The following is a 13,442-nucleotide window of genomic DNA, read 5'->3' on the forward strand; positions in this document are numbered from 1 at the left end:
CTGTCCTTGTACTCAATTTTGTGTGTCTTGCTTTGGTACAAGAGGGCACACGCCTCTAACACAGAATGTGAACCTGGCTGGTTTTTGATGTTGCAGTCATCTTTGGATTTCTGTGCTACAGAATAAGAACTAGCTATTTTCTCAGATTTTTTATTATATTAGATAATAGTAAAAGGTGTTTTACATATTAACATACTTGTTTTCACTAGATACTGTGTATAAATAGGCTTTTAATGTTAAAATGAGCAGTGATTCAGTTTTTTCTTTGGAATATGATCAAATCTGGATTTTCTTGACTATCACAAAGTACATTTTATTTAAGTATTAATGCAAATGTTTCTTCTCTGTGAATTTGCAAAAATGCTTTCAAATATCAAACCAAACTGAGTTATGGGCTTTTAAAGTTGTCTTTTGAGAAATGCCTCTAGTATTAGGTGCCAGAACAGAACATACGGGCAGCTAAAAATTGGAATAAAATAGTATCTAGCAGTGTCGCCCTCATCGTTATTTCATGGCATGAGGATCTTTCTGTAGCTTTCAATCTCATCCCTATGGTCCCAGTTTCATTTAAAGAACTGGTGGTTCTAATATCTTAAGCAAAGATCTGGCACGTAGGTTTATGAAATGAACACTTCATTCCACGGCTGTGGCATGATAATTTTGAAGCATAATGACGATGAGCAAAATAGTAGCACTGTTAATTGTTCCCTCTGATTTATAGTCGCTTCACACTGCAGAGTAGACAGTGCATCCCAGGGTCCCATTTATTAAAGTGAAAGGACCCCGTGGAATATGAAAGAGAAACGGAGTCACATAAGAAAAATGTGGGTTAGAGCTGCACAGCTATCGAGGTTACATAAAAGTTATTTATGAAAATATAATTTAACTGCTGGTTTGGAAAACACGTTTTTACACTTCAGCTCACATCTATGAAGTAGGAAAGTGTCATGTCTATTTTACAAATGAGGAAACTGAGGAAAAGCAAGTAAGGGAGTGAGGCAACAATAGGGGAAAAAGTGGAGTCCAAATCCTGTCCTGAAGTACAGTGGTTAAATCGCCCAACCGTTCAGCAGCAGCCAGCAGCCCAGGTTTGCAGTTCAGGTTTACAGTCCAGTCCAGTAACAGCTGCATGCAGATAAAAATCCACGCAAGTAAATAATGGCAGATCTTTAAAATCTAATAATTTTAGAAGTATATGTTTGTATGTGATACAATCCTCTTACCTGTTTAGCAGTGATATAAATTATCATGCAGCATGCTCATTCTGCAGCCAACAAGCACTTCTTAAGTGCTGTGACGTTCTTTTACTTCTTGTCCTCAAAGAGAGTGTGTTCTGTCTGTGCAGAGTGAATTTAGAGATTTCTGTTCCCAGTTGTTTATGTATTGGTGTTGGTAATCAATGGCTGTTTTCAAACTCAATTGTGTAGAGTAATTAGGTTTACGTCTCTACCGATTCAGGAAACACACAACTAGATTACTGGTTTGGATGGGTTTCCAAAGGTGGGTTCTTTCCTGTATTGCAAATAGCCGTCCCAGCTACACCAGTGCTGCCCAAGGAAATTACCCTCTTCCACCCTGTTACATGCAGGTGTTGCTGTGCTTGTCCCGGCAAGGACCCATCACGGTACTGAGAGCTCCAAGCAGCATTCAGGCACGCTTGGATCAAGTGTTACTGAGTTCAGGCTCCTTCACTTATTATTCATATTTGTTGCTTGCAGGTTTTGTGTTGTCTGTGACCATTTCTGTGTATAATTGTAATCTTATGCTTTGTACTCTTGTACAAGCATGGTTTCACTCCATTCTGCATGTCTCCCTCTGCTCAGTAAGTGCTTCCAAGTGCTGTTCAAATACACCCCTACACGTGTGTGCTGGGTTCAAGCTTAGCATGTCCTTGAACAGCAAGAACCAGCTGTTCCCCTAGTAGTTCCCTTTTTTGCCATGCAGGAAGTTCTGAGTGAGTGAAGTCCCTTCACTTCAGAAAGATTGCAGGAAGGGGAGACAAGTAGTTACCCTGAGTGTGAGGGTCTGTCCTGCAGGGAAGGTGCCGCAGGGCAGTTGTTACCATCTTCAAGGAAGGGAGGTGGGCAGTGCAGAAAGCCGTTCAACAAGGCAATTTAAACATACCAAAATTACAATTGTCTATAACAGTAAACAATAACAATACTAAATCTGTATAAATGTCAGTAATATGTAAAATGTTACTGCTTTAGATAGAAGAAAAACTGGTTTTGGACATGTTTTTCCACTTTGATATAGAGTAAAATTAACTGAGTTACAGAAAGCTAGGGATGTCAGAAGCCAAAAACATAGTAACTGCATTAACAAGACCTTTTAATATATAACGTTCAAGTTAAAGGATCTTGTGAATTTTTTTTTCCCCTTTATTAAATCTGTTTTGAATTTGCAAACTCTGTGATTCTTGTAATTATCCTATTTTCTTTAGTAGCTTTTAGTATTTTTAATCATCTTCTTTTGGGATTACATTATTGCTGGGCAGTGGCTGCTTTTGTTTGCAAGAGGAGTTGCAAATGCCAGAAACCATAGACTGGAAAAAATAGAGGAGCAGAAGCTATTGTTTAATCTGTTAATTGGATATAGAGTTGAAAAATACCTTTATTCTTCCATTTTAATCTCTTTGTTTGTAGTGAGAAAAATAGCAGTCCACAGCCTGCTGGGTTATGTTAGAAGCTAGACGTGTGCAGCCTTTCACTGTGCACTGAAGTGTTTTATGTACCATAGTTACATTCCCTTGAAACACTTACTTTTGTGGAACAAAAGTGCAAATATATCCTGAATCGTGCTAAGTAATAAGCTTATCTTTGTATATTGCCAAGAAGGACTGGTTGGTGGTCTGCTGGTACCTGACTTCCCTTTTCTTTCATGCAGCATTTTTACTAAAGCTCTAGGAAATATTCTTCCCTGTTTCCATCTTAATATAAAGGTGCCTGTGATAGCTGTTATGTATACCAAAAAGATTCAACATAATGACTTCCACCTAGAATTGCACAGCCAAGCCCATGCTACGTAGTATTGAATTATGCATGACATTTTTAATGGTGGAACGACAACAGTAGCAGAAGGAAGTGCTACAGAGGACACACAGCCTTCACTGGTGATTAGGCTGTGGTGTACGTGCCTGCAAATCCCAAGATATTCTTTGTTGAAACTCTGGTGCTGTGCTATACAAATCAAAGCGATATGAAAGTAATACCTAATGAGGGAAGATTAAATAAAAGAAAAGCTCTGACATGAGGAGATGCAGAACACATACCAACTTATTGTACTTTAGAGAGTGAGAAATAAAGAGCTTGTGTTTGGCTCAATGCTGAATGCATCAACTAGTGTAAATATTTACTGTACACTAATTGCAAGGATTAGTCATATTTGATAGTCCACAGTGATGATGCCTGTCACTGTCTATTCAGAGAAATCTGGGAGAACGTAACTGAAATGATTTAAAGAAGAGCTGCTGCATCTTAAGAGGCAGCTGTGATCTAAAGTTGGTTCATTGAATTTCATACCCTGCTGTATAATATATTAGGATATATTCCACACCCTATTCCATATATTGTTTACCCAAACTCTATATTGAAACCAACTACTGTATGCTTAGTCTGTGAAAGTTGAGAGACTGATTTAACAGACCTGCTGTGTAATTTTTTGACTATCCAGAGGGTTTCAATAGAAAGCTCATTAAGGATTCTGTTGCAGTATTGATTTTCTTTCCAAATGAACCAAAGCTTTGACTAGGTGTTTCTGAGCCTTTTACAACAGCATGGCTAACACAGATCAAGCTGGTATTTATGTTTGGGTTTTTTTTTTTTTTTATATGCTAGCCTAGAAATAGATGTGTTGTGAAAAATGATTTGAGCTTACTTGACCGGTTCTGATTGTTGCAAAGCAGTTGTTGGCCTTTGTAACCACCCCTTTAAAGATTACCTGTTGCACAGCTATGAAGTGGTGTATGTTGCCAAAGGGACTTTCAGCAAGAACAGAGAACTCAAAGTTCCTCAGTCCTCTGAAAAACTCAATAGAGTCAAAACTTGTGAGATCTTTTGCTCATTGAAACCAAACGCACAGAAATAATTTCTCTCCCAGTTGCAGAAATTTATTTTTGTTTGAGTTTTACTGGGTAGGCAATTACCTACGGCCTGGTACTTACTGAAAAATAAAAATGAAATAAAAACTTGAAGGGGAGCATTGTGGAGAGAAACAAAAAGAAATAAATAGTTTACTACCAGGCAAGAGTTGAAAATATTTGAAAAGATAAGAACATTGCCAAAGCCACAGGGGGAAAAAAAATGCAAAGACTGGGGGGAAAAAAAAAAAGAGGAGGGAGGGGAAGTATTTTTCAGGGAGTGGTGACCTGTGTTAAAGCTAACCCTGTCATACTAAGCTCTGTTGTGTTGCTGGCATAATACTTCTGTATTAGCAGCAGTCCAGTGCAAGCTTGATTATTGGTATTTTAAAAGCCAAACTATACTAGATGTCTCTGGTGTCATCCAATTTATAATATCTAATTACCAAAGCTGTGATGTGTTATTGCCACTGGTGATGCTATTGTCAATTTGCCTTGGCTTCACTGTGGAGGTTTTATTTTTATTTATTTTTACTGCAAGTCGCTGAGTAGTCTCAGTCAGTTGCTACTTTAACAAGATCTCTGGAGAACTCTTCAAAGATGATGCATGTTAAGAAAAAAGCCAGAAAGCAATTTACTACCAAGCAGATACCAGATGAGCGGGCAAGAGTTCAGAGTTCAACACAGAAAACCTTAAAACATGGGAAGACTTTGTTAGCATATGCTTGTGACGCACTTTGAAAGCATAACAAGAACAAGATAAGAGGCAAAGTTGTTATCTCACTGGAGAGGAGTGATAAGGTTTTTGTTGACATCAAGGAAGCGATCGCATTGTCCCATGCATTACTTGTGGGTTAGATACATTTTTAGCTCTGTTCCAACATAAAGAGCACTGCAGTCCACGCTGGAAAAAAATGTGATTACAATGTATGCTTTCCTAAAACTGCCTCTTGAAATATTTGTAAATTATAACATCACTTACTGCCACAGCTTCTCATCTGTTTTTTCAGTGCAGGACACATTTGGATTTGACTTGGAAGGGAAGACTGAAAGTGGCAGACTATCTCCATTCTTGCTTTCCAAAACCAGACACTCCTCAATGTTTTATATTCCTACATATAACTCTTGATATGGTTATAAATGTTAAATCCAGGTGGCATTTTGAGACATATCTTCTCTGTTTCCAGGTGGGCCATGCACAGGTACAGCTCATGCCTCGTTAACCACACCTACCAAAAGATCTTGCGACTCAGGTATGTGTTTTGTAGGTGTTGGGGAATAAGTTTTTTTCCATGTTATATAGCTCTGTGAATATAGTTTTATAGTCAGGGGTTGTGACTATATCTGGTGTGTGCCAAGTGAAAATAAATACTGTTGCTTTGCTGTCAGAAATACATATATAAAAAGGATTTGTATGGCTGATAATTAATCTCAGAGTCCTGTTAAACATAATTCCATAAATATATAATCTTTTCAGTTAATCTTTGTAATCATAAGAAATGCAGCAGTAATTGGTTTGATTCAAGTCTTATGACAGTGATAGCTTTCTGGAAATCCCCCCGTAAATGCCAAGTGGTGAGTAGAAAACTGTTTGGAGTGTGTTGCTTTGACTTCCTCTGATGCAAGATGCAGTATTGGCAGCTGATATTTGCACTGATGCAAATTTTACTGCCTGTGGGTCATTTTGATGACTTTATTTCCACATGGACGATATAGTTGGATAATCTCTCACAAAGCTGGTGTTAGTAGTGATGCTTGAGGTTGTTTCCAGGCTGAAGTTGCTGCTTCTGCAGCAGGTCTGTCATGAAGAATCATGTGAGTGTTTATTCAGGCAGGCAGCCAAGCTACCCACATTGGCTCAGATCTTTTTCAGACTTTAGTTTGCAGTGAAGAGAGCTCATGTGATCCTCTCCATGAGCATCTCCTGTTGGGAGGCAGTGGTGACTAGGCAGTGGTAATGTTCTAGCAGTTTGTTTCCAAAATAATTTTTGTCTCTTATTTGTGTTTGTGTACCAATTTAGCTGTATTGAGCATGCAGAAAGGAAAGGTATTCCTGTTTAAGGGCTCTTACTCTTTCAGGAGTTAAAGGTAAATTTCTACTGAAGTCATTCTTTCAAAAAGCATTTCAAGTACCTGTATGTTTCCTGAACTGTAGTTATTCCATGTGTGTGCGTTGTTCGCTTGCAACAAGCGTCTGATGATGCAAGTTGGCTTGTTCTGCAGTGAAGGAAGGTTAAAGATTGAAGCTTCGTTACCTTGGTACAAAAGCAGAGCTCTCAAGCAATGCCTGGTAATCTATGACAAAGCTGTGAATGTTGTTTGCCAGAGAACCTTGTAAGTTTGGCACTGGGACAGACTGGATCCAGCTTCTCCAGGTGATGAACTTCTCCAGATGATGACGACTGGGTTTTCTTTTCTGTGTAACCACAGAGGTGTACCTGAACACAAAGGAATGTTTGCTGCTGGTATCCCTTGCAAACTAATCTGCTTTAGTCGTGGAGTTGCTAAATTGTGTTTTCTTTGTAAGTTAGCTGTTGTGGTGTTCAATCCTGATTTTCACTGCAGGGTAATTTAAACGCTTTCTGTGATGCGATAGATGCTAAAAACTGAGAGTATTCTATGAATATTTTTAAAAAATGTGCTTGTGATTAGCAAAAAGGCAAGTAAATCCACCATTTGGAGTGTCAAATGGCAACGGCAAGAGCTCCTTAGAATAAAGCAAATGAAGCTTTATTGACATGTTGAAAAATATTCATTAAATGGTTGGCTGACTTTGTTCAGTGGTTCTCTTACTTTTGGTATATGCTAATATTTGGTCTCTATATGCTTGTATGTTAATCATTTGGTGTGTTTAGCAAGAAAATAAGGAGATCTTAATTTAATGCCACAAGTTTCATTTTCAGTCAGCTAAAACTAATGATTTTATATTACCTCATTTACCCTGGTGTTTCTTTACATTATTTGCTCGGTGATCTGCATATTTTGTTTGTAGTCCCTTACACTAGTTAACCTGTTACCAGGAGTAGGAACTTCTCCAGAGCTTGAATTGTCAGCAAACTTTTGTTTTTAAAATAAACTACTGTGTTTTCAAAGTCAGACAAATATGAGAAGAAAACACTGTCTACAAAATGTTACCCAGAAATGGCGTGACATCTTCAGGCGTAAGCAGCAGGCTGTGTAGGTGGATATTTCACCCTACATTCGCTTCAGTTTAGTGTCCCATCCTAGGAAGCTACGTAAATGATAGAAGGACTATTTGTCAATACTGCATGTTGCATATAAGCCTCTTTTCTGTATGTATTCTACATTTCTTCTGCTTGGAAGAGCTTTGAAGGAAAATGTTTTGGTGCAATTGACTTATGTAATTCTTTCCCCCCCCTTCAAGCATAGTTTTTCTCTAAAGTCTGTCATAGATCAGCATTTGAGACATAAAATTAGAAATTTGACCTACTTATGTTGTATGCAGGTTCCCATCAGAAGGATATTAGGGAAGACATAAACCTTTCATATTTTATTAGCATTAATGTAACCACTGAAGAAAGATCAAAACAATAAATCTACCAAGACACAGGAAAAGTTCTTGTAGAAAAAGAAGAGTTTTTACCTCATACGCTTGTCAGCTTGCATGCTGTAGGAGCTGTTCAGATAAAAAATTGTACTATGACACCAAATAGTGGGGTTTTTTCCTCCTTCTCTTCACCAGAATCATCTCTGTGGTAAAAAGTATTTCTGTTCCAATGTGTGCCCATAGGACAGGGATTATAATGAAAAGAATGAATAAAGCTTTGCAATCATTAGTTTAGACGATGCCTTAAAGGTTTTTGAGAGCCAACAGTCTAAAGATTTTGTAGGAAAAAAGATGAGATTGTGTGGCCTAGGGTATAGCTTCTGCTGTATTTGATTTGTTTCTTAATGGTTGGGTAATGTTACGATTGATGACAAGACACCGCGAGGCTTACCCTGCTCAACAGGGCGTCCAGATCCCAAGTACAGGGGGTGCCCGGGACTCAAACATACAGGACTAATTGACATATGACTCTTCCTTTCTGCTCTACAATGTAAAGATGATATAATATGCAATTCTAAGCAGGCAGATTTTAAAACATTTTGGTGCAGCTTAAAGAAAGCTGGAAAAAAATTGGTGGAGCTGCGTGAGTGCACCGTTAATTTTTAATTGTGTGGTAGAGAAGGTAGCAGAAAACAGGCAGATAAAATGCAGGAATGATGCAATCAATTCATACATTACAGCCATAAAGCTGGTGAGTTTAAGTACTTTATTTCTCAGTAGCAGTGAGCAATGAGAAACGTGCATCTTTAATATTCTGTGTAATTATATGTGCTCATAGCTCACATTTTATGAGGATATCTGTCCTAGGTGGGTGCGGTGGTATTTTTATTGTGCGAGATTACAGTATCTGTCTCATTGCTCGGTGCTTTTTCTAGTTTAGAATTTGAGTCTAGAGGATGCAAATAATTTTTCCACTGATTGAGCAAAGCAGTTAAGCAGCTGTATGGTCCTTTCTGTGATTTTGGGTTTATCGATGTCCTTACACTAAGATGTGTGTGTGCTTGATTGTAGCAGTGCCAGATATCTAACTGCTTCAGGGCTGAACCCGTGAACTCCTTCTTGGAGTTACAGAAAGAGAAGTAGACAAATTTTCCACCAGAGCCAAACCCAAGAAGCCATTACTTTTATATCATCCTTTTTTCCCCAATCTTAGCTTTGGGTAAGGGCAAAAAGACCTGATATGCCACTAATTAGATTTTTTTTTTTTAATTGCTCTGAAGATTTTTAAGCTCCTGAGTAAAATTTTACAAGGGTTTATTGAAGGGGGTTTATAACACTGAAACAACTTTGAGGTATGCTTTTCGTGGGTGTTCCCAAGGACTTTTAAGGTGTTCTTTAGCGTTTGACTTCTGGAGGGCATTGTGTTAGAAATCCAACCTTCCTGAAGCTCTCTCAGCGACAGGAAAGCGATGACAGAACAGCCTTCAAGCCGCATAGTAAATCACCCAGCCCTGGCAATAACAGCGCCCATTAGGGACGCGCTTTTTTCCCTTTTTTCCCCTTCCCCAGTTTCCAGCTGTACTAATAGAACAGCACATCAAGCAAGGCTGTAAATAAAAGTTATAACCTAATAGCTGGGCGCTGAAGTGGAACGGACAGGAGCTGAGGCATGGAAGCCTTATTACTGCTCATCAGCAATTATAAACAGGATAAAGTGGTTGGGACTTGCACTGATGCAGGAAGAGCTAATAGAGGCTGGGAGATGACACCGTACCATGATCAGATGATGTATGTTGATGGGTTTTTACTATCTCATCTTATTGCCTATTTCTGTGATGTGTTGTATTATCTGTTCTGTGCTTCCATATCTATCTGGATGGACAGATTGGATTACTCTCCTGCTCAGAGGAGTTTGAACACCCACACTTCAAGCTTGCTTTTTTACACATGTACTTTGCATTAATTGCTAGTACTGGTTATCTACGAGCCTTCTCAAAGTGCTATGATAATCATAGATTAAAAACCTTCTGATGGTAAGGATCATTATAGTCACATCTGAAAACAAATTTAAGGACTTTCTGCAGTTGTAGGATTTATTTTCACTCTCACCTTGTTCAACTTTACAAAATCGCCCTCATTCATTAAAAACAGTTGACATGGTCACCTGGACTGTCTTCTGCACTAAATGCATCCCATGCAGTTTAGACTAAATGTGTTATAATCAGTGTGGTTGGAGAATCCAAGAAGATTGGCTTGGGGTCAATACATGAAAAAGTTTGTTAAAAGTCAGCTATAGCTGTGATGATCTTTGCCTCTGAGTTATAAAAACTTCAGCTGTTTCTGGGAAGGTTTTTAAGAGCTTGTTAGCACACAGTAATTGGTAATATTCACAAAAAAGTCTCTCTTGATCTTTTATCTATCACAGAGTGTCTAGCACATTCCTGTGCTAGACATCTAAATCATCTCTTTACTAAACCATAGTGGGGAAAAAGAAAAAAAAAAGAAGCCTTGAAATTTAGCCTGTGCTTGCTTTAATCTAAAGAGAAGTTTTGCAAGCATCTTCATAGTTCCTACATTAATCACTCATGCTGTTTACTTCTGAAGACAATTTTTTTCTGAGTAGTGGAAAAAATGCAATATTCAGAAATGAAAAGGTGTGTAGCGGCATGATGGCCTGTGGAAACAGTGACTCCTATCCCTGCCTATTCACCACAGCCAGGATAAAATAAATAGATTATTTTTCTGTCATCTCACGATATTAGGATAGGAGTACTTGCATCTGCCTGTGTTAAGGTGCACTAAACTGAGATGAATGAAAACTCATCCTTTTCATAGTCAGTAGTTCTTTGAAATTAACTTTCATACTTAACTGGTTCCCAGGTGTTCCTTTCCTTTGCATCGTTGAACAAAGCAAGGAAGCCAGATAGTTGAAGTGGCCAAAAGGACAGAAAGTATAATGTGACTGTGGAAGCCCTATTTCACATGCTGTGTAGATGAATTAGAAATTCCTGCAGGCAGTGTGGTGAAGATGTTTATAAAGTGTGCAAGTAATTCCTACTTAGAAATAATTCCTTTTTCTAATCAATCTGTTGAAGCCATTCATGAAAGGATTTCTGGCCTTAAGAAACAGAATAGCTGTTAGAGAACAGGATAAGTAGATGAAAATGGAAGGCACCAACCACCTTGCTGTGGGGAGGGGCACTAGCCCAGGCTGCCCAAAGCCCCATCCATCCTGGCCTCGCACAATGCCAGGGAGGGGGCAGCCACAACTTCTCTGGGCACCCTGTGCCCAGTGTCTCACCACCCTCACAGAGGGCAGAGCTTCTTCCTTGCTTCTCATCTAAATCCGCCCTCTTCAGCTTAAGGCCGTTACCCCTTGCTGTATCACTGTATGCCCTTGTAAACAGTCCCTCTCCAGCTTTCCTGTAGCCCCTTCAGGAACTGGAACCTGCTTTTCCTTAATATAAGCTTCAGGGAATAACAAATGAGACCAACATCTTTGGGTGGAAGAGGGTTGGGAAAGACCTGGATTTAAGATACAGGACAGTGCATGTACTGTTGAATCTTCTGAGTTTCATTGATCTGTTCTACCTCTCTCATTGTGTAGATCTGGTCTTTTTTTCAAGTTAGTGTATATGGTTCCCAAATGTCTCCTTTCAAAGCAGTAAGAAGTTCCCAGGAAACCAGCCAGAATTTTGATGTATTGTAGATGCCAAATGAGTATACAGAAATCATCTATGCTAGGGCTTCTTTTCCTCGTCCCCCCTCAAAAAAATTGCTAGAAAAAGCAACACAGTGAAAATATAAACTGATTTTTAAGTTTTATTTAAAACCACTGAATCATAACCTAGTGGGTTTAGGAGATAGATTAGCTGTACATTTCAGAACCTACCCTTAATGCATTTAGTAAATTTTTTATCAAAATCCAAGAGCTCTTAGTTTTTTCCCTTAATATTAATCAGTTTAAGTCCTTGGAATTGTAGTGTCTCATTGCAAGATTTCTGTTGCTAATAACATCATTGAAGTTCTGTAGTTAATGACAAATAAGTTTTTTCAAAGATAAATATTGAAAATAGCTATTTTTTCACTGCTAGCAGGCAGGAGTTCTTTACAGTTCCTCTTCTGAATCTGTGTCTTAGCCTTGGAAAACTCTCATTACACCAGTGGAGGAGGAGAGTATACTATGAAAAACTTGGTGTATGAATGAAAAATAACAGAGCAAGTAGTTTCTATATAGAACGGGTTTTAGGCTATTAGTTTGAAGAATTACCTTCCTGAATACTGTACACCATCTGATTGATGAGGACATCAGGAGGAGTATACTACTAGGATTTTGAAGCAGAGCAGCACTGCTTATTTATGCATTCTTGAGCCAGCTAGCGAATATGCAATATTTATAGCATTATCTGTTCTTATTAATCCAATATTAGAGAATTTCATGAAGCATAAGAGGGCTCTCATTAGTCAGCAAAACCAAAACTATGATATTGCTGAACGCTTTTGAACTTCCCATTTTATCAAACCAGTGTAAGCTAATTTTCTATGTGTTTGTACATACATATTCATAATGTCAATATATGTGTTTGAATGCTAGTAAGCAGCCTTCAGGTGCCGTGGGATGGCCAGGATGTTCATGATTTGCCTTCATAACTTTCTCATCAGATATATTCCTGTATTACAGGTCTTTTCTTCCACCTTGTGTTCCTGTTGGTCCATTTGGCTACCTGTATCTGTGCATTATTTATTCATTTAACAATTCAGGCCAGTTACGATAGCATTTGTTCTCCAACTTAAAGTGTTGCCTTTGTCCCTCTCCCAAGCCTGACGTTATGCTGCTGAAGTGCCTAATTTAATAATGAGAAAAGTTCAAATTGACAACTGTAAATTATTAATTTTGTGGTGTTGTTGAGAAATAGCGAGTTCAGCATTGCAGCCTTTTTCCCTTCTGTCCTTTTTCATCTTTTTCAAGATTCTTTATAACAGTCTGAATGTATGAAGGGGCTTGAGATGTTGTTTGTCAGTTACTTAAAAAACCAACCCAACCACTCCAAATGGCTTCCCTTAACATCCTTAGAGTAGTATCAATCTTCTACGCTGCATAAATTGCCCCCAGTCATCAAGACAATAGGAATTCAGTTTTGTGCTTGCACATAACAGCAGTCAGTAGCTGTGTATGATTTCACTGTCTTAAACATGGTCTTTGGGTGTTCCCCCTTGTAGGAAGTGATGGGCAGCGAGCACTGGGCCAAGTGCTTGGCAGGACTCTCCAACCTGTGCTCCCTCCACAAGCTGATCCATTGTGGTGGGATCTGGAGTTTTACAGACTTGGCCCATGGGTGTAAGTTGGGGGAAGGAACCCATTCACCTGGGCTTCTCAATGAATGTGGTCCTTTCAGACAGCAGCAATAGGAGTGGCCATTGCCTTAGGAAATGCTTTGACTAATTGAAGTGCCTTGATGTAATCCATCAAAGGAACTGCACAGTGCAGGTGCCTGAATACATCTAAATATGCACTTGTTTGAATTAATTGGGTATGTAAGTAAAAACGTTTGAGAAATAAGCGAATGTTTCTATTAACTAAAGACATGCCAGCATTGGAGAGTGTAGGGGGAGTAATGCAAGAATTAACCATAAAACAGATGTAGTACAAGAGTCTAAATATGAGATGAAAACTAATTAGCTTCTAACTTAATTTAGCAATTATGAAATGTCTTGACAAGAAAGGATAATAAGCATTCGCACACTTGTTCTAGCTATAACGTCGCTAAAATGCATGCAGTAGCTCACTACTTGTCACAGTTTTCAACATGCTTTTCATTCATCTGGGTTACTGGCACTAGATCAGTCTCTTCCATT

The 13,442-nt window shown here is 38.6% G+C and overlaps 1 protein-coding gene across 2 annotated transcripts in view; it reads left to right on the forward strand.

Moving 5' to 3' along the window:
* ZFAND3 (zinc finger AN1-type containing 3) overlaps positions 1-13,442 on the forward strand; it is a 137,250-nt gene that overhangs the window by 97,173 nt on the left and 26,635 nt on the right. For both annotated transcript variants that reach the window (XM_084262172.1, XM_084262173.1), the window contains one exon: positions 5,266-5,331. In XM_084262172.1, the coding sequence (XP_084118298.1) occupies positions 5,266-5,331 (66 nt within the window). The remainder of the gene's footprint in view (positions 1-5,265; positions 5,332-13,442) is intronic.

Source organism: Gallinula chloropus (genome assembly GCF_964237585.1).
Source record: "Gallinula chloropus genome assembly, chromosome: 3".
Taxonomy (NCBI): Eukaryota; Metazoa; Chordata; class Aves; order Gruiformes; family Rallidae; genus Gallinula; species Gallinula chloropus.